This window comes from Microchirus variegatus (genome assembly GCF_963457635.1).
Source record: "Microchirus variegatus genome assembly, chromosome: 4".
NCBI classification, from domain to species: domain Eukaryota; kingdom Metazoa; phylum Chordata; class Actinopteri; order Pleuronectiformes; family Soleidae; genus Microchirus; species Microchirus variegatus.
The window spans coordinates 7,149,083-7,170,749 of record NC_139805.1 but is presented as its reverse complement, the minus strand read 5'-3'; the positions used below and the strand labels follow the sequence as shown (position 1 = coordinate 7,170,749).

At 39.2% G+C, this 21,667-nt stretch overlaps 1 protein-coding gene across 2 annotated transcripts in view; it reads left to right on the top strand.

Moving 5' to 3' along the window:
- Positions 1-17,274, top strand: part of dock7 (dedicator of cytokinesis 7) — a 41,494-nt gene extending 24,220 nt beyond the window's left edge. Inside the window, exons 23-50 of one of the 2 annotated variants that reach the window (XM_083887612.1) lie at positions 3,159-3,248; positions 4,280-4,375; positions 4,482-4,622; positions 4,823-4,936; positions 5,311-5,478; positions 5,608-5,747; positions 6,120-6,289; positions 6,405-6,586; positions 6,695-6,877; positions 7,253-7,388; positions 7,670-7,766; positions 8,133-8,150; positions 8,993-9,089; positions 9,177-9,311; positions 9,406-9,558; positions 10,119-10,277; positions 10,563-10,663; positions 10,758-10,950; positions 11,084-11,227; positions 11,473-11,604; positions 12,146-12,160; positions 14,201-14,326; positions 14,894-14,983; positions 15,096-15,332; positions 15,415-15,558; positions 15,694-15,800; positions 16,174-16,341; positions 16,672-17,274. In XM_083887612.1, the coding sequence (XP_083743738.1) occupies positions 3,159-3,248; positions 4,280-4,375; positions 4,482-4,622; positions 4,823-4,936; positions 5,311-5,478; positions 5,608-5,747; positions 6,120-6,289; positions 6,405-6,586; positions 6,695-6,877; positions 7,253-7,388; positions 7,670-7,766; positions 8,133-8,150; positions 8,993-9,089; positions 9,177-9,311; positions 9,406-9,558; positions 10,119-10,277; positions 10,563-10,663; positions 10,758-10,950; positions 11,084-11,227; positions 11,473-11,604; positions 12,146-12,160; positions 14,201-14,326; positions 14,894-14,983; positions 15,096-15,332; positions 15,415-15,558; positions 15,694-15,800; positions 16,174-16,341; positions 16,672-16,714 (3,579 nt within the window). In that variant the 3' untranslated portion in view covers positions 16,715-17,274. The remainder of the gene's footprint in view (positions 1-3,158; positions 3,249-4,279; positions 4,376-4,481; positions 4,623-4,822; positions 4,937-5,310; positions 5,479-5,607; positions 5,748-6,119; positions 6,290-6,404; positions 6,587-6,694; positions 6,878-7,252; positions 7,389-7,669; positions 7,767-8,132; positions 8,151-8,992; positions 9,090-9,176; positions 9,312-9,405; positions 9,559-10,118; positions 10,278-10,562; positions 10,664-10,757; positions 10,951-11,083; positions 11,228-11,472; positions 11,605-12,145; positions 12,161-14,200; positions 14,327-14,893; positions 14,984-15,095; positions 15,333-15,414; positions 15,559-15,693; positions 15,801-16,173; positions 16,342-16,671) is intronic. The other variant, XM_083887611.1, reaches the window with a different exon arrangement.
- The last annotated feature ends 4,393 nt before the right edge of the window (positions 17,275-21,667 follow it).

Here is a 21,667-nt window from a genome sequence, read left to right as displayed (position 1 = left end):
GTTTACAAAACACAGTTTGTCTCAAGGGACTTCACAGGGTTGGTAACATCCTCTGTCCTTAGACCTTCGACCAGGGTAAGGAAAAACTACCAGGGACAAAACCCTTACAACAGGGAAAAAAGGTAGAAACCTTAGGGAGAACCACAGGTGAGGGATCCACTCCCTGGACGGACAGACATGCAGTAGATGTTACCCAATACATACAATACACAATGATAAAGAATAAAAAGTAAAACGTTCAACAAAGGTTCCTGTTAAAGGATCAGAGTATCTCAAAATTCAACATTTTACTTTTGTTCCTCTTAATGTGGACAGAACAAGCACTGACGTTTATGTCTTTTAGACACTAGTCCCCATTGCACTTTTTGCCTTTTTCACCCTGGACGTGGATGCAGTGTGAAATACTGTGACATGGAGATGTTCTGGCAGCTTTATTGATTTGTGATGCTTTTTAGATGCTGCTTACACTATAGTTCTTAACTCGCATCACAGTAGCGGCCTTCTGTGTGCATAGTGACCATGGGGCATATTTTATCTTTTTTAGTAAACTGTATAGCCAATGCGTAAACACAAGCTTGGACATCTTATCTCTCTAACCGCTGTAACAGCAACCTGTCACACACACAATGCTCAGTCTATGCAGGTTGTGAAATGCATACATGACATGCAGTCAGTACATCAGATGCTGAAAGAAGATATAACTGCACATTGTTTCAATAGGACACTGATAATAGTGTAGTCTTTTCAGGTTCAGCCTGCTGTATTTTCTTCTTTATTTGCTTTGATTGATGTGATGTTGTTCATTTTGTCTGGTTTATTTGTAATTTGCTTGACTGTAACCCAACATGTGAGTGAATGGTGCAGTCTGCCTTTCTGATGATCTTGCTCTACCTTTAACGGTGATGTGATGGATGCAGCCCTGTTGTTTAATGAATGTTCCCTTTGCTGCTAATACTTAATTAAACCTTTCTTCTCTTGTCTCTGAAGAAGATTAAATTATTTCTGACACAGAGAGAAAGGGAAAGAGAGAGAGAACCTATTTGTGCTTTGATCCTCTGTGGTGATGATTTCGGCTTTTAGTTTACTGACATCTAACCTCGTTTGGCCCTTGGCATCTTCCAGCAGTCCTGACCTCTGAACCTCTGTAACGTGTCATTATTCCTTCCCTCCTCCTTTTCCCCGTGCTGCTCACTTATCCCCTCGACTCCTGCCTGCCTTGTGTCTTTTGACCTTGGCACCTAGGGCTTAGACCGCTCCAACTCGTGGGTGAACACCATGGGGTGTAAGAATTCTGCCTGGGGATCCAGCCCCGGGTCCGCACCAGAAACCATGCAGGTGGTTTTTGAATGCCCTGTCCTCCACCTTGCTTCACTATGAAAAAAAAATCACTCTATTCACCTTCAAGGGATACTGGGATATTTGGAGTTTTGGTTTATTATGAGTTAAGTAATTGTTGGGGCCTGGAGGGAATTCATTTTATTTTTCGATGAAATTATTGTTTTTATGTTGTTACTTAAAGGGGCTGTTTGTAAGCTTATTCATTCTTCAATAATTTTTCTAATTCCAATAAATGGACAGCGAAAAATACAAACGCAATACAAATGTTCTACAAACAATTGGCCAGTAGATGGTCCGGTTTTTCTTTTACTTGCGCTGACTTCTGCTCACAAAGCAGTGAATTAAATATAGTTGTTGAAGTTTGCATAGGAATGGAGTCTGCTAACATAAACAAACAAGCGCTTCCCAGCACCACACAGACTCCAACACATACTCCACAGAAACACGTGTTGCTTTTGTCGTCTGATCAGTGTGCATCTTGTTTGTGGGTAAAATACTGTAGACTCCTGTTGGAGTCCAGGATGTTCACTCCCGGCTGTAGTTCAGTTGTGGCTACAGGCGTTGCCATAGATAATTCTTTTAGGAGCTTACATTTAGCCCCTTAAACACATTGTTTGGTCATTTTAGTGGTTACATGACGTTTAATTGTGTGTAATTATCTTTGCTGTGCAGAGTACAGCAGCATTGACAAAACACAAAAGATGCCAAAACTTCATAATATTGCAGTATTCTGGTACAATGATAGCTCTCCCATGGGAGTCACAGTCACCTCCATGATCCTGTATCTTTCATGCTGGAGTCGTACGTGTCATCCCAATTCCATAATCACACCTAACAACACCTCCCTTTTTCTCATTACTTACAGCAAAAAATGGATATAGTAAATCCAGGTGATGCCAAAGTTGAATTGGTTCCAGAGTTATTGTTGGCTTCCCTTTGCTTTAATATCAAACACTGGGTTTATACTGGTCATTTCATTTCATTTAAAACTTAAAAATAAGACATAGTCTTTCTGTGAGTATTTCACTGAGAGCGTAGGAACGGTGGAGAAAAAGGGCAGTGTTAGAAATTACCTTCATCACCAGAGAATACTTTTTTTCTTTCATTTTCTTTCATCTGTCATTGCCTTTTTAATTTATTCACTCACTACTTTTGTCCCATGGTCCTTCACTCTCACCTAGTGGCCCTGCATGACTTACTAACCCTACATAGCACTCACTTTACCACTGGTGCACGGGATGAATGTGTGTCGAAATGTGAGGTCATTGTCCATCGTCATGATGTTATATTTCCTTGTCACTTTTAAGTTGTCGTGACATAAGCCTTTTACTGTTTACTAATTTACACGTACACTATTACAAATGTAAAGAACCAAGAGAAAATTCATTTTGCATATTGTAATCATACAAATCACAGCTTACCACATTAAATGTGATTACATTGTCAAAGATGAATAATGTGTGTAACATTATTTGAATTTGACCTGTAATGGAACTTAATTATCATTTTCCTACTACTAATAAACATTTGATTCTGTAGGATATTTTCCTTTTGCAAATTTATATATCTGGAGTAATTTGTTCACCTTCATCTGTTCAACTACATATGTATCTGACTGTTGTAGATTATGGGTACAACACTTAAGTGTTGTGTTCTGTCCTGCGTCTTACTGTTTTGTGCTTCATGTGTGACAACTCTGTGCGAGTGTGACCCAGCAGACACATTTCTCTCTGTGTGTGCTGAGGGGGAAAAAGGGGCAACCCCACCTTGTTGTTCCTCCACTAACCTTGTTGTCACCCTTCCATTCATCCCACCCATAGGCCATGGAGCGCTGTGGCAATCGCATGTCTTCGCACACTGAGAGCGCCAGTTTCTTGCAAACTTTAACTGGACGGTTACCCACAAAAAAGGTAGAGCCACTGGCGCTGGGAGAGGATCCAACCCTGCCCACCTCTTCTCTCTTTTTGCCTCGTCACCCGTCTTGTCTGTGGATGTGTGCCTCTGGACTGGTTGATGTCGTATTTGGTGGTTGTGGAGTCTTGTTGAATGCTGAATGTCAATGATCAGCCTCCTTGTTCTGAATGTGTGGAGGAGTTTTTGACGTGACCTCGATGTTGGCTATAGTCTGGCTAACACTGACTGTGTGTTACAGAGTGTTGTGCACACATTGTCTGGGAAGTCTTCGTACATTGTGGTTCATTTGCTGAATCAGTGAGTTTTATTTTTCATGAAAGGATACCAGCATTATCCACCTTTTAACCTCATGTCCCCACAATTCACACAGATCTCAGTCAGGTCTCGTCTCCGTCCCATATTTATTAATTAAGAAATACTTTCCAGACTGGACTAAAGTCGGTGTGTTAGCCGGACTGTGTTTGATGCTGGTTCTGCATTTAAAAAAAGGAAAGAAACAAATAAATAAATACATGCATTTCAACACTTTGAAGAAATGAAGAAGACTTTCTCCATGCAAAAAGAAAGGAATTGATTCTCTATCTCAAGAGTACGCATTTAAACAACACAACTGTGCCATTTGCATGGTTAGTGTTATTGTTTCTTCATTTCTTAAAAGTGAAAAGTGAAGCACACAGTTGAAAACTATATTCTTTGATAAAATTTGTGTTAAAATGCTTATTTTTTTTCACTTAACCTCACTTTGTCTTCATAGAAATGATCAGTGTTGGGGTTGCAGGAGCTTTTCTGGACCAGACTGGATAAAGATTGTTAACCGCTTGTTATTTTTATAGTTAGGAGTTTTAAATCAATTTGATTTCTTAAATTATATACAACATGTTGATCCAGATATATTTTAAGCAAAGATAAAGGTTTCTTTTTCTGCTGCTTCACAATTATTTTTTGCCTCTATTGCTTTCACACCCCCCCCCCATCGCTCTTTTTCTCTCAACCGCTTTGTCTCTATGTCTTGTCCTGTCCCACTCAGCTCTTCCATGAGGAGTTGGCCCTCCAGTGGGTGGTGAGCAGTGGGAGCGTCAGAGAGGGAGCTCTACAGCAGGCCTGGTTTTTCTTTGAACTCATGGTAGGAAACAATCTCGACACAGGCACAAATTAACCTTAGATCTCATCAGTCATTTACTGTACAGTCCAAACAATACTATATCTTGTGTTGAACACCTTGGCCACAGGTGAAGAGCATTATCCACCACCTTTACTTCACTGAACGCCTGGAGTCACCCAGGAAGAATCGTTTCCCGGAACGTTTCATGGATGATATTACAGCTCTGGTTAGCACAATTGCTGGGGACATTGTTTCCCGTTTCCAGAAGGTAATTATTGACCAAATCAAGTTTGTATTTTTTGTCTGCAAAAGGGTTCTCATACTATTTGTGGAATATCAAAAATCAGCATAACCCAATAATTAAGGTTAGAAGAGATGCCATTATAGGGTCCGTTTAACAGACTGTATAATTTATGTTCAAACCACCAATTCTATATTCTTTTTAATATGTGTTTCTTATGCAATTAGGACCTGGAGCTTGTGGAGAGACTCAACACAAGTCTGGCCTTCTTTCTCAACGACTTACTGTCAGTGATGGACCGAGGCTTTGTCTTTACCCTAATCAGGGCATACTGGAAACAGGTAAATTATTTATTTTTGTGCCATATATTTATCTTTTACAGCTGGTAATGATTAATGGCAATGCAGTTCTAGCTGTATCAGTAGAAAGAAAGAGAAAGCAGATGAGGTATATTTAGGTATCTGATTAACTTCCAGCAACAGATAGCAGAAAGATGTGTGTAAAATAAAATGTGCGACTCCCCTGAAAAAAACACAAGGTGCTTTTTTTTCTTGAAAGGAATGACTAGGTATTGTCCTTTTAGATAATCTTATGGTGTTCTTTTGAATATTTAGAGAGAAAAAATTATTCATTTGAATGCAATTGTGATATTTGATGATTGTAATTATTTGGTATTATTATAAGGATGTATGTCGCATTGTTTCCCTCTCTCCAGGTGTCCACAAAGCTTTATGCTCTGCAGAACCCAACCCTGGAGTCTTTAAGGCTGGATTTCTTGAGAATTGTTTGCAGCCATGAACACTACGTCACCCTCAATCTGCCCTGCAGCCTCCTCACACCTCCTGCCTCTCCTTCCCCCTCTGTATCCTCAGCAACTTCACAGGTCAGACTTGGACTCAGAAATGAAGGGTTGTTGTACAGTGTTTTGTGAGTCAGTCAGAGATCAGTAGTCCCTCGCTGTTAAAATGTTAATGTTTTCACTTTCAGTAACTCACTCTCTTCTTTGCTTCAGAGTTCTGGGTTCTCCACACATGTCCAGGACCAAAAGATAGCCAACATGTTTGAACTGTCCGTCCCTTTCAGAGAGCAACACTTTCTGGCTGGACTGGTTCTCTCTGAACTGTCTGTAATACTGGACCCAGACAATGAGGGGTTCGTATGTTTTAGATTTGGAAATTGTAGATTTACTGAATGTTAGTGATAAAGGAATTCACTAAAAACATTCCACCATAATGAATGGGTTTTATTGCGTCTGTATGTTTACCTAGTAATCTACCAAGTGTTGTAGTGAAAGATTCTTCAGTTTATAGCCCCCATATCTGTTGGTGAGAGATAAGCCTGTATGCATAGTGACTTGTAAATAAACGCATGTTGAACAAGCATGGCAGTAAATTATGGTCATGCTGTAGTAGCTTAATGTGAATAGGTTTTTGTTCCATTTCCTTTTCATATTTGACATGAAGTATGTGATCATATATGTGATCTCCCCTTTTTTCATGTTTCTTTTGTGTTTTTTTATTGCAGAATGTTTGGTCTACATAAGAAAGTGGTGAATGTTGTTCATAACCTCCTGTCCAGCCATGACTCTGACCCACGCTATGCAGATCCTGAGGTCAAGGCCCGTGTTGCCATGCTTTACCTGCCTCTTATTGGCATAATCATGGAGACGCTGCCTCAGCTCCATGACTTTACTGGTAAATGAACATATGGACATCAGATCATATTCTGTACAAAAGTAATGTATGTCATATTCATTTGGAGCAAGATCCTGATTTTAATTGATTTAATTTTCTATTCACTCCTCTTCAGTAGAGTCCCATAACCAGTGGGGTCGGCCAGGTTGTCCCCAGGGAGCAGCAGTGGGCAACAGTGGAGAAGAAATGGAAGGAGATGGTAACAGCATGATAAGTCAGACAGTCGCCATGGCGATAGCAGGCACATCTACTTCCTCTCCAATGTCCCGACCAAGCAGCTTCTTGCTCAACTCGCAGGTAAGTTATTGTTTATGACATCTACAGTGAGTGCTATACTATATAAATATTTATGATTTTTAAAAATCCAGTATTGCCCTCTTGACACATCCTTGTCCATATCTCTAGGCGAGTCGTCAGCACGGAAGCTTTTCGGCTGAATCCAGTCGTAGTCTTCTCATCTGTCTGCTGTGGGTGCTGAAGAACGCTGATGAGCTGGTGTTACAGAAATGGTTTACAGACCTGTCTGTGTCGCAGCTCAACCGCCTGCTGGATCTTCTCTACCTCTGTGTCTCCTGCTTCGAATACAAGGTAATAACAACACATTATTTTTGAACTAACAGAAAGGTAATGCCCTGAGCTGATTAACATTTTGTGAGTCACCTGTGGATGATCCGACGTGTACTGATACTGTTGTCCCTTTGCTACTAAATGTGGGCATTAAATAGTACACACTGCTTTCTTTTTCATTATCAATGTTACTTTATTTGTATATCTACCTCTTCCTGTTCTGCTATTTGCCTTTTAATGCTTACACATTTTTGCTTTTATTTTTCTAACCTGCTTTTGCATGTGAGGTGCTGTGGTGCTGTGCTGCAAGTAACTTTCCTGCTGTGCATTCTCTTGTCTGTCCACTCACCCCCTCTGCCTCATGGATACAAGGCCCATGTTGTGTTCACCATGCAGGGGAAGAAAGCATTTGAACGAATGAACAGCCTGACCTTTAAGAAGTCGAAAGACATGAAAGCCAAGCTGGAGGAAGCCATACTGGGCAGCATCGGGGCCCGACAGGAGATGGTGCGACGCAGCCGTGGACAGCTCGGTGAGAGCACACACTCAGATATGCTTTGGATTGACATGCATTGAAGCCATGGACAGTTATGTAGTTAACAGATATACAGACATTCCTTGCATTTGTGCAGGCAGTGCTATTTGAAGTGCTGTTTGTTTCATGTTCACTTTCACTATCATTAATGAAGTTATTGCCATCCATGTAGACAGCCAGACATTTTTCAGCTGTAGTTTTTCACTTCTCTTGTACGTAAATATACAGTATAGCTTTTCCACACAGTTGAAAGTGCATTATTGTTTCTTCTTATTTAGAACGGAGTCCATCTGGCAGTGCGTTTGGCAGTCAGGAGAACCTGCGATGGAGGAAGGACATGACCCACTGGAGACAAAACAGTGAAAAGTTGGACAAGTACGCTCTTTTCAGCTTTTAAATACAATTAGGTTACCAGCAAAAAGACAATGACAATTTCCCACTGAAAATTCAATCAGTCATCTACAAAGAAAGTCACTATTCTGTGTTCAAATGTGAAATAACATCCTTAAATATTTTTTATGTATCTCATATCATGCCATCACAAACCCAAATCATTGTTTTCTATATAGTTAGCTGGATTTACGGGCTTACCAAATTTAACCCATAACCCTGTTTTTCCAAACCTTTTTCACAGATTTTTGTCAAATGATGACAGAAATCCTTTCTTTTGTAAATTCAGCTCTAGACTTTGTTTTTTGTTAATTTCCCTTTGTTCTTTTATGTTGCTGTGTGTTTATGTAGGAGTCACAGATCAGTCAGGTATTGTATGGTCCACATTTGCTGTGTGCTTTTTTTTGAAACCCTATACCAATCAAGTTCCTCATTTATGATGTATTCACATGCATGTGGAAAGACAGTTGAAATTGACAAAAATAAGATTTTTTTGATTTGTTTTGTGTAACTATTTCCTCTTGATTATCATGAATTTGCAGTTAAAAAAAAAAAAAAGTACAAAACTATTCCATCCCTATTGAAAATGAATTGCTTCTCCATTTTGACTCTCTGAATTCACACATGCAATTGAATATACTGACAGAATCTTCCCTGATCGTGGTTCTTTTCCTTTGATCAACCCTCCCCATTCCATCCCATCATTTTGTCTCCCTTGGTAACAATGTCTGTCTCAGGGTTGGTAGTGGTTGCAGTGGGTCTGTTTTTGCTTTTTAACCAGTGCGCTTCTTGTTTTTGGGATCCTGGCTCGTGTGTCTCCCTCATTGCTACTGAGCAAAAAAACAAGGCAGTTCTAGTCATAGCTATTGTTTGTCAGGGATTATTTATTTATGTATTTATTGAATAACATAAGTGTCCCCTAATAACCACATAGTTTTATATGCATAGTATAGGTATTTAACAACATGCAAGTGTACAACATTTAACCCCAGAGTTCCAGGTACTGACCATAACTCAAAGGATTTGGGCAACTGTGTATGACACAAGTTTTTGCTATGGTACATCAGAAAAATTTGACGTTTATGCTATGGAGTCATCATTCGTGATTATGCGCTATAGTTTTGAGTTTGGTCACTGGAAGCTCTTGATATTTTAGCAATTTCGGAGTCATTATCATTTTGTGACATGATCCTCTGCTGCATTTATTACAGGACCAGAGCAGAGTTGGAACACGAAGCACTTATTGATGGTAACCTCGCAACAGAGGCCAACATAATTATTCTTGACACCTTGGAGATCATTGTGCAGGTATGCAAGAGAAGACTTAACTATATTTACTTTACATGCTTGAGGGAAGCACAAATGTTGATGTTGTGTGTGTCCCTCTTCCTTCAGACTGTATCTCTAACTGAGTCCAAAGAGAGTATCCTGGGTGGAGTACTAAAGGTGTTGCTCCACAGCATGGCCTGCAACCAGAGCGCCCTCTACCTGCAGCACTGTTTTGCCACGCAGAGAGCACTGGTGTCAAAGGTTTGAGTACTGGGCTGTTAGCTCATCATTTCCTTTCATCATTACAGTTTTTACTGGATTTTGAGCTTGCATATCATTCTCTGTGCCTGTGTAGTTTCCTGAACTGCTGTTTGAGGAGGAGACCGAGCAGTGCGCTGACCTGTGTTTGCGACTACTGAGGAGTTGCAGCAGCAGCATAAGTACCATCAGGGCCCATGCTAGTGCTTCCCTCTACCTCCTCATGAGGCAAAACTTTGAGATTGGCAACGTGAGTACACCAACACTTACCATTCACAAATAATGCTGAGTCATTTTTGTAGTGCTCTAAGCTTCATCAGTTGTGAAAGTTAAAAGCACCACATCTCTACTTTACAAGCTTCAAGGAAATACCTCAAATTAAGTCTTCCAATTACAAGAAAGGCCTTGTGAACCCTGATGCTTTGCAAGCACATATTTCAGAAACAAATTACTCAAATTTATTTGATTACTTAAAAATGCTGCTATTTAAGTAAAGGCAGTTAATAAGGAGATGGTGTTTGGCCAGTTTAGAGCAATCATCTTTTATTGGTTTGTTACTAGTTTTCTTTCACTTAACATCTCCATATTAAGTGCAAATCCAAATGCTGCTGTCAGGCATCCAAATTAGGCCCAATTACTGTATGTAATTCATGTATGCTTCATTTGTTTTGTTCTAGTGCAGCCAGACCTTCTCAATAGGTCAAATAGTTTAGAAGAGAGGAGATGAGCTCTGCACAGTGTAATGGTCCAGTTCTCTTAACAGAGCATCATTTGTTCAATCCTCATGTCGCTGTGTGGTCGCTTTTACAGAACTTTGCCAGAGTGAAGATGCAGGTGACCATGTCTCTTTCCTCGCTGGTGGGAACCTCTCAGAATTTCAATGAGGAGTTCCTGCGACGTTCTCTAAAGACCATTCTTACGTACGCAGAGGAGGACCTGGAGCTGAGGGAGACCACGTTCCCAGACCAGGTGCACTTTTTATCAATGAGTTATTTTGTGAATTAGTTTTTGTGATCTCAGTTTACATGTTCTACTTGTGTGTATGGGTTCTCGATGGGTTTCCTCCCACTGTCCAAAAACATGCAAATTGGGGATTTAGTTAATTGGGAGTGAATGGTTGTTCGTCTATGTACGTTGGTGGTACGGTGAGAAGACTGTAGATAAACTCACATCCTTACAACGTAGTTGATTTTATTTATTGAAGTTAGTGGTTTTTATTTATGAGCTCCATTTTTTTTATTTGCCTCCCTTTAGGTCCAGGACCTTGTGTTTAACCTGCACATGATCCTCTCTGACACAGTGAAAATGAAGGAGCACCAGGAAGATCCTGAGATGCTGATAGATCTCATGTACAGGTACAGAATACATTTGCATTCTAACGAAACATGTTTCTGTCATGCTTCTTCTCTGTGAGCAAAATCATTTTGTTATCTCTGTCTTTGCGTCCAGGATTGCAAAGGGTTACCAGACCTCTCCAGACCTGCGACTGACATGGCTCCAGAACATGTCTGGAAAACACACTGAGAGGAATAACCACGCGGAGGCTGCTCAGTGTCTTGTGCACAGCGCTGCTCTGGTTGCTGAATACTTGAGCATGCTGGAGGACCGCAAGTATCTACCTGTTGGCTGCGTCACCTTCCAGGTAAGGACAGCTCCTACTGTATATTAGTAACGTGTGTACATGTGTCTGTCCTCTGAAGAAATCTACATACGTTCTTGGGCCAAGTAACGTCTGCTTAAATATGCTTGCCTTGTTTTCTGTGTGTGTTTTTCAGAACATCTCCTCGAATGTACTGGAGGAATCAGCAGTCTCCGATGATGTGGTGTCTCCAGATGAAGAGGGCATTTGCTCGGGCAAATACTTCACTGAGATTGGTCTGGTGGGACTCCTGGAGCAAGCTGCTGCCTCTTTCTCTATGGTAAGAAGTAGTGGATGGTTCTTTAGATGGATGGAAAAGAGTAAGCTTTCAAATGGTTTTAGAACATTACGCACATGACTCTATTGATTAATTTTAGATCTTCTCTCAATTCATTTTAATAAAAATGAAAAACTAAAGTCAGATTTTGGCTGTAGTTGATTAGCTTGTCCAAATACTTTTTCGCTGTGGTGTTTTTCAGTATTTTAGGTGATGAACTGCAACATTTGCTTTGATATTTATTCCAGGCTGGCATGTACGAGGCAGTAAACGAAGTGTACAAGGTACTGATCCCTATCCACGAAGCCAACAGGGATGCAAAAAAGCTGGCCACCATTCATGGTAAACTACAGGAAGCCTTTGGGAAAATAGTTCACCAGGTAAACACACTCACATGTGTTGTGTAGATGTTTCTTTCCCCCTTAGCTTGAGGTGCAGAACAAGTCAAATGAGAAAAGTAATTTGTGTGCGTGTGTGTTTGAGAGCGAGAAAGAGACTCAGATTTGATGTTTTATATTTACTCTGTCAGTCTCACATTTGGGTACAATATGAAAAGCTTCACCAGCACATTCACATACATTTGAAGTTACACTTTCTTTTAGACACATATCTTCTGTTACCTGAATGAGGCAGTGGAGAGAAGTTCAATTCCTTCCATGGAGTAGAATAAAGCCGTATCCACACTGCATCTGAACTTTCCCTATTTGATCCGTAATCACTGCATTATTTCAATAAATGTCTTCATGCACACGTAACGCCTCAAAATCACTCTCAACGCTGTAGTATATGTGCCAGGCCTGTAGGTGGCGCTGTAACACTGCCACAGAAATACACCAAAAACAGAGAAGAAAGCGTGGAGCGTGTGTGGATGTGTGTTGGTGTGTTTTTGTTTACATGTCTTGTATTCTCTTTGTCACACAGAGCACTGGCTGGGAGGTAGGTGACTCAACAGTTCCTGCTTGGCCCTGCTCACATTTCTTTTTTTTTTTCATTTATTCTCATTTTTTTATTTGCCAGCCGTGGGCATTCTGTTACCGTCTCCGCTTTGTTACACACATCAAATTCATTAACACCTGCAGACAAAGTCATCTGTCTGCCCCCACCAGGGGACATTTGCTCTCTGAGCAGCAACACCCGTCTTCCTCTCTCCTCCCTCCTCCTACTTAGCAAGAGGAGCTTGTTTTGTTTTTCTTTTTTTTTTGTTTTGTTTTTCCGTGACGGTGTTGGCAGGCTGTGCATGGGAGCCACAGTGTGTGTCACACTAATGCCAAACGTCTCCGTGAATGCATCACTCGCACAATCCGCACTGTTTTCCCTCATCCTCACCTTCTGTCTGTCTGCTAGTGTGTCGGTCAGAACACGCTCATTGACTGGCACTTGTCTGCTGTCACACTCAGTTTCATCTCATCCTCAAACACAGGGCTCGATTTCAGTGCACTGTTTCTACTTGAAGGATATCTGTTAGCCTCGCTGCTCTTGTAATGGGTCACTCTCTTACATACGTATTTAAATGAGTCCTCTCAAACACAAAATGTTGTTGTAAAGCTGCATTGGGTTGAAAAAGCGACAAAGACATTTCTGAGGCAGTCATGTTTTTCCCAAAGAGGGTTCATCTCACAGTAATCTCAGGATTACTTGATTTATGCCTTTTGATTTTTGATTACTTCAATTACTTGCCCCGTCTTTCACTAGCTGAAACTTAATCGACCCCTGATATATTTTTCATCCATTCTGTTCTTTTGTTAAAAGTAACACCCGAGTTTTGTGTCATTTTTTTGCATGAATTGGACTCAACACTTTTTGTTTGTATGGAAATGCACTGTGATGTGCATGGTGTGTTTCTGAAGGTTGTGGATCTTTATTTTCCCATTTTGTCTTTCTGTTTTCTTCGTAACCATCTGCCTCTGCATGGTCCAGATCCTGCTCAATGAGTTTGTTTTTTTCTTAAATCGGTAGATAATTCTGCTGTTGTGTGCTGGTATGTTTTGTTTTTTTTAATTCTCTGAAAGAAACCAATCCTGATTAAAATGTGTTCTGTTTTCTCCTTTTTGATTTCCCTGGTTGCCGACCCTTCCCACTTTACTTAATTGTGTCTTGTGGTAAGTTCTTTAGTTTTCGGAGCTTCTTAAATTTCTGCTTAAGTTTCTTTTTGGAGTCAGCAGTTTATGTAATTTCTTTTTTTTTTCCTTTTTAGATTTGCCTTAATCCTTAAGCTCTTAGCAAGAGCATTTACCTAAATATTTAATTACAATCTAGAGGCCACTGTTGTCACCTGAGCTTCCCCCAAACACATATTTTCTTTAGCGTTAGGAAGCTACACCAGTGTCAATCTTTGCTTCTGCTTTTTCTCCAATCTTATCAATCTATGCTATGATACAAGCTCTGGTCTAGTCTATCCTGTCTCATAATCCTGCTTTGCAGTTATGAGTCAGTGTAGTATTTAGTTCGCCTCCATTCCAACATGATGAGGACATAGCCGTGCCCAGAATACGTATTTCCAATGTCTAAAAGCTACTATGGCTGAACTTCTTTGTCATCATTATTCTTGGCAAGACGCTAAATATGTCGCTCAAGCTACCCTACAGATGTTGTATTTTATTGGTGGGTTTCCCCATCTTTGAATGTCATGTTGGTGTCAGTTGATTGAATGCTGTGCCCATGTTCATCATTTGTTTCTGCTACTTGTGACAATCAGATATTCTGCTCTCAGGTCAAAAAGGCTGTTCGTTGTTGACCTTTGTTTTTCTTTGATGATATTGTTGGGCGTCCGTTAGGTTAAGCACACTTTGTTATTCCCGGTTTGGTTGTCGAGCTCCTTTTGGCTGCATCTGTCTGATACCGACTGCCATATACAGCACTTATCGTCACATAACTACAGTAGTTACGTTGGCAGTGTAGAAATCTTGCTGTTGTTACACAACTGCAGCCCCTCCTTAAGTGCTAATATTGCATTTCTTTTGCTTGCAGGCTGGGAAGAGGATGTTTGGTACGTACTTCAGAGTTGGATTTTACGGTTCGAAATTTGGCGACTTGGATGAGCAGGAGTTTGTGTACAAAGAGCCTGCGATCACGAAGCTGGCAGAGATCTCTCACAGGCTGGAGGTAAAATGAAAAAAAATGTTATACAGAAGCAGCAAAAACGGTCATGGCCACTACTTTATTTTTTCATTCTTTTGTCTCGAGATCACAGCATAATCATTTCATTATCACGGGATAAGAAGGCTTGTTTTCTTATATAGTGGATAATAAGGGTTGCTCCCTTTTAGCTAATATATTTGCTGTACTTCTAACACAGACAGAGGTGATTGCGAGATAACCAGAAACATTTTGTAAATTTCATTATCCTAACATAACGCATCGATTTCTTGTTATCGCAAGAAAACTTGCCTCGTTATCTTGGGATAATGCATCAAGTTATCACGTTACCGTGAGGTAATAGGCCATGATCCTGTGATCTGTGATCTCAAGATAACAGAATGAAAATATATAGTAGTGACCATGGCTGCTCACGGCTGTCATAATTTAATTATTTCCCAAGAATCAAATAAATGTTTTTAGTCTTTACTACCATACTATCATGATTTTAAATCAGCTTACTCTCTTAGATTTATTATGTATTATGAGCCTTAACCAGCATTTTATGAGACCCTCGGTTGTGTTTCCTCTCAGGGTTTCTATGGGGAGCGATTTGGAGAGGAGCAGGTAGAAGTTATAAAGGACTCTAACCCAGTGGACAAATGCAAGCTGGATCCGAATAAGGTCAGTGTCAGGCAGTGTGTCCATGTTGTTGGATAAATGCATGATTTTTGACAGATTTTATTCACACTGTGTCTAATTATCGATAAAACTAAAAAAAAGTTTCTTCCTGCAGGCATTTATTCAGATCACGTACGTGGAGCCATATTTTGACACGTACGAGATGAAGGACCGCATCACTTACTTTGACAAGAATTACAATTTGCGTCGCTTCGTATATTGTACCCCTTTCACCCTGGATGGCCGGGCACATGGGGATCTGCACGAACAGTTCAAACGAAAGACCATCCTCACCACCTCCCATGCCTTCCCTTACATCAAGACACGGATCAATATCATCCACAAAGAGGAGGTCGGTGAATCGTCTTCAACTCGTTCATGAAATGATATCAAAAATCGGCGCTGATCACTAAAAAACCACTGTAATGTTCCAGGTTATTTCCACACCCATCGAGGTGGCAATCGAAGACATGCAAAAGAAGACTCAGGAGCTGGCCTTTGCCACCCACCAGGACCCTGCTGACGCCAAGATGCTGCAGATGGTCCTACAGGGATCAGTTGGTACAACTGTTAACCAGGTGAAGTTTCATGATGCTAGGTGTATCTGACTCTGATAAAACAGTACAGAGTTCCACAAAAGTAAAGTATTACAAAGGCCCAAGTGAAGTTGACCTGCAGATGGATAATCAATGTTGTTGTGTGGATGTTCTCAGGGTCCTTTAGAGGTGGCTCAGGTGTTCCTGTCAGAAATCCCCAGTGACCCAAAACTGTACAGACACCACAATAAGCTACGGCTCTGCTTCAAAGACTTCACTAAGAGGTACGGACTCTAATGATTATTGTATCTGTACACTACGCTGACACGTTCAGACTCACTTATAACACCTTTCTGATGCTCAGTTTCAATTCTCGTCGGTTGTCTTGACTATGTCTACATGCCTGAATGCACTAAATGAGAAAATAATGTCACAGTGATGTGATCAGTGTCTCAGAAGATGAGACCTTGAATGTAATGCTACTTTGATCACTGTTCATTTCAAAACCTGCCATATAGTGCTTTGAGTTTCACCTTCATGCTACGTTTAAGATATACAACAAAAGAATGGCTAAAGCATTCAAGCAAACATCTATCTGTCCCTGTCAGTGAAGCACAGAATGTACATGGCAGCGTTTGATGGATTTCTCTGTTGCAGGTGTGAAGATGCTCTGCGTAAAAACAAGAGTCTGATCGGTCCGGACCAGAAAGAGTACCAGAGGGAGCTGGAGAGGAATTACCACCGACTGAAGGAGGCGCTGCAGCCCCTCATCAACAGAAAGATCCCTCAGCTTTATAAGCCTGTTCTGCAGGTCAACTCACACAGGTAATGTAGAGGAGCAAGTGTGGATGTCCAGGAAATGTTTTTGGATGGTAAATTAAACAAAGAGTTCTTTCCTTTTTTTATTTTGCTTTCGTAAACTCATGCAGCAAACGGACAGCTTGACAAGGTAGTTTGGATTTCTTCAGGCATTTTGTGTTTTTCAGTTGCAAATGTTTCGTTTTTGTCATTTGTCAAGTTTTTCCACTTTTCACCACAAAAGATAGTTGTTTATTAGTCTCGCAGGTTTTGTCAGATATAGATCCTAACTTGGCAACCTGTATATAAACAAACCAACCTGTGCAAATCAAATCTGTTTTGTTTTTCTGTCTCCAGGGATTCCTTCAGCAGGATGAGCCTTCGCAAGTTTGACCTTTGAAGACGAAGAGAACACGGACACACGCTCAACCGAAAAATTGCAATATTAATTTATTCTCAAGTGTAAATAGGAGTTTGTCTCTAAAGTTGGATAGTGTTTGTGAGAACGAGCTTAAAAAAGGCTAATAGTATTGGTACGTCATTCCAGTGTCTTAATTTGTTTACAGACAAACTGTTTCACAGTCAAAGAGGGACGAACAAGTTCAAGATTAATGGGACACCTTGGCTTTTAGATTTTTTTATTTGCTGGCCATTTGTTAGAGCGGGGAACAAATGTTTTTCGAGTATTTGTCCCTGTGCTACCTTAAGAAAAAACCATAATGTGAGCCTTCACTCTTCTCTAGCTGAAAGCCATCAAACTACAGAATATAGAGAATCTCCAGATTCCTAGAACGATAACGTGCCAAAAGTTTTATTCACGCCAAATGTTGACAAGTGACTGTAAAAAGGTACAATTTTAAAAGTCAAGGTGTCTTTTGATAATGTACAATGTGTCAAAAAAAAATCTGTATTCAATATCGTGTGCACTTTTTTATTACGGTGTAGCAAACGCATTTTACAACTTGAAAGTTTATGGAAAACAAAACAGGGGCGAGAGGGGAGGGGGGAGAAAACGTGCAAAAAAAACTTCTACTATTATTTATCTCGATGCTTTATCACTTTTAGTTGAAGCGTACTTTAAACATGCTTGTATAATTTTATTTTGTTTTGTTTATTTTAAATATTTTACTAAATAAATATTTTAATGTTCAGTTTGTGTATGCTGGTAATTCTCTTGTCTGTTTAAATCACATGTTTACAGCAGCCACACTGGTTTTGTTGGTATTAAAGCTCTTGTTCTATTTTTGGCAACAAACCACAGTGACAAAAACAGAAAATTATCTTCCACCAGTCACACATCCCAATGTTGCAATCTGTGCCACAAACACAACATATACTGCTCTTGTTTCGAGGTAAAAGCACTCCATTTCAATTCCCTGGACAAGTATATATATATATATATTATTTTTTTTTTAACTAGGCTTTTATTGTGAAATATTTGCATGGCTGACAGATGTGTTGTTGTCCTTGAATCTTGTTGATTAGACAGTTTTATTTTAATGGATTAAAATATTATGTCATCCAAAATGTGACAAAAATGTCATAGTATAGTATGTCGTCCAAAATTTGACAAAAAAGTCATAGTATAGTATGTCGTCCAAAATTTGGCCAAAAAGTCATAGTATAGCATGTCGTCCAAAATGTGACAAAAATGTCATAGTATAGTATGTCGTCCAAAATTTGACAAAAAAGTCATAGTATAGCATGTCGTCCAAAATGTGACAAAAATGTCATAGTATAGTATGTCGTCCAAAATGTGACAAAAAAGTCATAGTATAGTATGTCGTCCAAAATTTGACAAAAATGTCATACATTAGTATGTCGTCCAAAATTTGACAAAAATGTCATACATTAGTATGTCGTCCAAAATTTGACAAAAAAGTCATAGTATAGTATGTCGTTCAAAATGTGACAAAAATGTCATAGTATAGTATGTCGTCCAAAATGTGACAAAAAAGTCATAGTATAGTATGTCTATGGCGTCATTATAGTGCCATATTCCGCGAGCATAAAAACATAATCAGCGAGCAGAAAGACCACTCTCCGCGCGCTCGCGAACACTCTCCGCGCGCTCGCGAACTCTCTCCGCGCGCTCGCGATCTCTCTCCGCACGCTCGCGGTCACTCTCTACGCTCTCGCTGTTTCTCTCTATAACTTCTGCTCGCTCGACTTTGCTGACTTTTGGCACTGGGGGGCGGGTATTGAATAGACGCCCCGTAACACCCCTCCTTTCTGATTGGTCACTTAAACGCCTGGGTCAGAGCCAATCCGAGGCAGAGTAGGGCGGGTCATCATTGCAGTTGGTGGCAGAAGAATGTGATTTAGAACGGCGGACGGAGATGTCAGAGAAAAAAGTGAAAGAATGAGTAGTATAAATAAAATTGACTTTTTCAAAACTACTCATTCTTTCACTTAATTAAAATGAAAAAGAAAAGGACATTTTAATAAAAATGAAAAAGACAAGGAGATTTTAATAAAATAGGTTGATTGATTGATTTATTATTCTTAACATGAAATGCAAATGCATTTCAGTTTAAATGTTAGACACGTTTTGCTTCCATAGAAACTGTTGGAGCTATTTATTTATTGTTATTATTTAGTGCTGTTTAGTTTAGTATTTTTGTTTAGTGAGTAGTTAGTTTTGGTTATTCTGTGCAACAGTGGCCTTTTGATTCACATAATTTGAAGTTTGATTTGAAATCATTATTTGTTTGACAAACGGCCACTACAGAAACTATGGGAACTATGAAAGTCTAGTCTGTTTTGATAACCCATGTGCTTTGATTTCAAGGAGCCTCCATCCTCCCTTGAAGCAAGTTCTTAATTTAAATATCTGTCTGTTCCTCTACTTACTTATTTTTTCTCCGTTCTAAATCACATTCTTCTGCCACCAACTGCAATGATGACCCGCCCTACTCTGCCTCGGATTGGCTCTGACCCAGGCGTTTAAGTGACCAATCAGAAAGGGGGGGTGTTACGGGGCGTCTATTCAATACCCGCCCCCCAGTGCCAAAAGTCAGCAAAGTCGAGCGAGCAGAAGTTACAGAGAGAAACAGCGAGAGCGTAGAGAGTGACCGCGAGCGTGCGGAGAGAGATCGCGAGCGCGCGGAGAGAGATCGCGAGCGCGCGGAGAGAGTTCGCGAGCGCGCGGAGAGTGTTCGCGAGCGCGCGGAGAGTGGTCTTTCTGCTCGCTGATTATGTTTTTATGCTCGCGGAATATGGCACTATAATGACGCCATATATGTCGTTCAAAATATGACAAAAAAGTCATAGTATAGTATGTCGTCCAAAATTTGACAAAAATGTCATATATTAGTATGTCGTCCAAAATGTGACAAAAAAGTCATAGTATAGTATGTCGTCCAAAATGTGACAAAAATGTCATAGTATAGTATGTCGTCCAAAATGTGACAAAAAAGTCATAGTATAGTATGTCGTCCAAAATTTGACAAAAATGTCATATATTAGTATGTCGTCCAAAATGTGACAAAAAAATCATAGTATAGTATGTCGTCCAAAATGTGACAAAAATGTCATAGTATAGTATGTCGTCCAAAATGTGACAAAAAAGTCATAGTATAGTATGTCGTCCAAAATGTGACAAAAAAGTCATAGTATAGTATGTCGTCCAAAATATGACAAAAAAGTCATAGTATAGTATGTCGTCCAAAATTTGACAAAAATGTCATATATTAGTATGTCGTCCAAAATGTGACAAAAAAGTCATAGTATAGTATGTCGTCGAAAATTTGACAAAAATGTCATACATTAGTATGTCGTCCAAAATTTGACAAAAAAGTCATAGTATAGTATGTCGTTCAAAATATGACAAAAAAGTCATAGTATAGTATGTCTTCCAAAATATGACAAAAATGTCATAGTATAGTATGTCGTTCAAAATATGACAAAAATGTCATAGTATAGTATGTCGTCCAAAATGTGACAAAAATGTCATACTATAGTATGTCGTCCAAAATTTGACAAAAAAGTCATAGTATAGTATGTCGTCCAAAATGTGATAAAAATGTCATAGTATAGTATGTCGTTCAAAATGTGACAAAAATGTCATAGTATAGTATGTCGTCCAAAATTTGACAAAAATGTCATACTTTAGTATGTAGTCCAAAATGTGACAAAAAAGTCATACTATAGTATGTCGTCCAAAATGTGACAAAAATGTCATAGTATAGTATGTCGTCCAAAATTTGACAAAAAAGTCATACATTAGTATGTCGTCCAAAATGTGACAAAAAAGTCATAGTATAGTATGTCGTTCAAAATATGACAAAAAAGTCATAGTATAGTATGTCGTCCAAAATGTGACAAAAAAGTCATAGTATAGTATGTCGTTCAAAATATGACAAAAAAAGTCATAGTATAGTATGTCGTTCAAAATGTGACAAAAATGTCATAGTATAGTATGTCGTCCAAAATTTGACAAAAATGTCATACTTTAGTATGTAGTCCAAAATGTGACAAAAAAGTCATACTATAGTATGTCGTCCAAAATGTGACAAAAATGTCATAGTATAGTATGTCGTCCAAAATTTGGCCAAAAAGTCATAGTATAGCATGTCGTCCAAAATGTGACAAAAAAGTCATAGTATAGTATGTCGTCCAAAATGTGACAAAAATGTCATAGTATAGTATGTCGTCCAAAATGTGACAAAAAAGTCATAGTATAGTATGTCGTCCAAAATGTGACAAAAAGTCATAGTATAGTATGTCGTCCAAAATTTGACAAAAGTGTCATACATTAGTATGTCGTCCAAAATTTGACAAAAAAGATAGTATAGTATGTCGTCCAAAATGTGACAAAAATGTCATAGTATAGTATGTCGTCCAAAATGTGACAAAAAAGTCATAGTATAGTATGTTGTCCAAAATTTTACAAAAATGTCATAGTATAGTCAGTCGTCCAAAATGTGACAAAAAAGTCATAGTATATTATGTCGTCCAAAATGTGACAAAAATGTCATAGTATAGTATGTCGTCCAAAATGTGACAAAAAAGTCATAGTATAGTATGTCGTCCAAAATTTGACAAAAAAGTCATACATTAGTATGTCGTCCAAAATGTGACAAAAAAGTCATAGTATAGTATGTCGTTCAAAATATGACAAAAAAGTCATAGTATAGTATGTCGTCCAAAATGTGACAAAAAAGTCATAGTATAGTATGTCGTTCAAAATATGACAAAAAAAGTCATAGTATAGTATGTCGTCCAAAATTTGACAAAAATGTCATACATTAGTATGTCGTCCAAAATTTGACAAAAATGTCATACATTAGTATGTCGTCCAAAATTTGACAAAAAAGTCATAGTATAGTATGTCGTTCAAAATATGACAAAA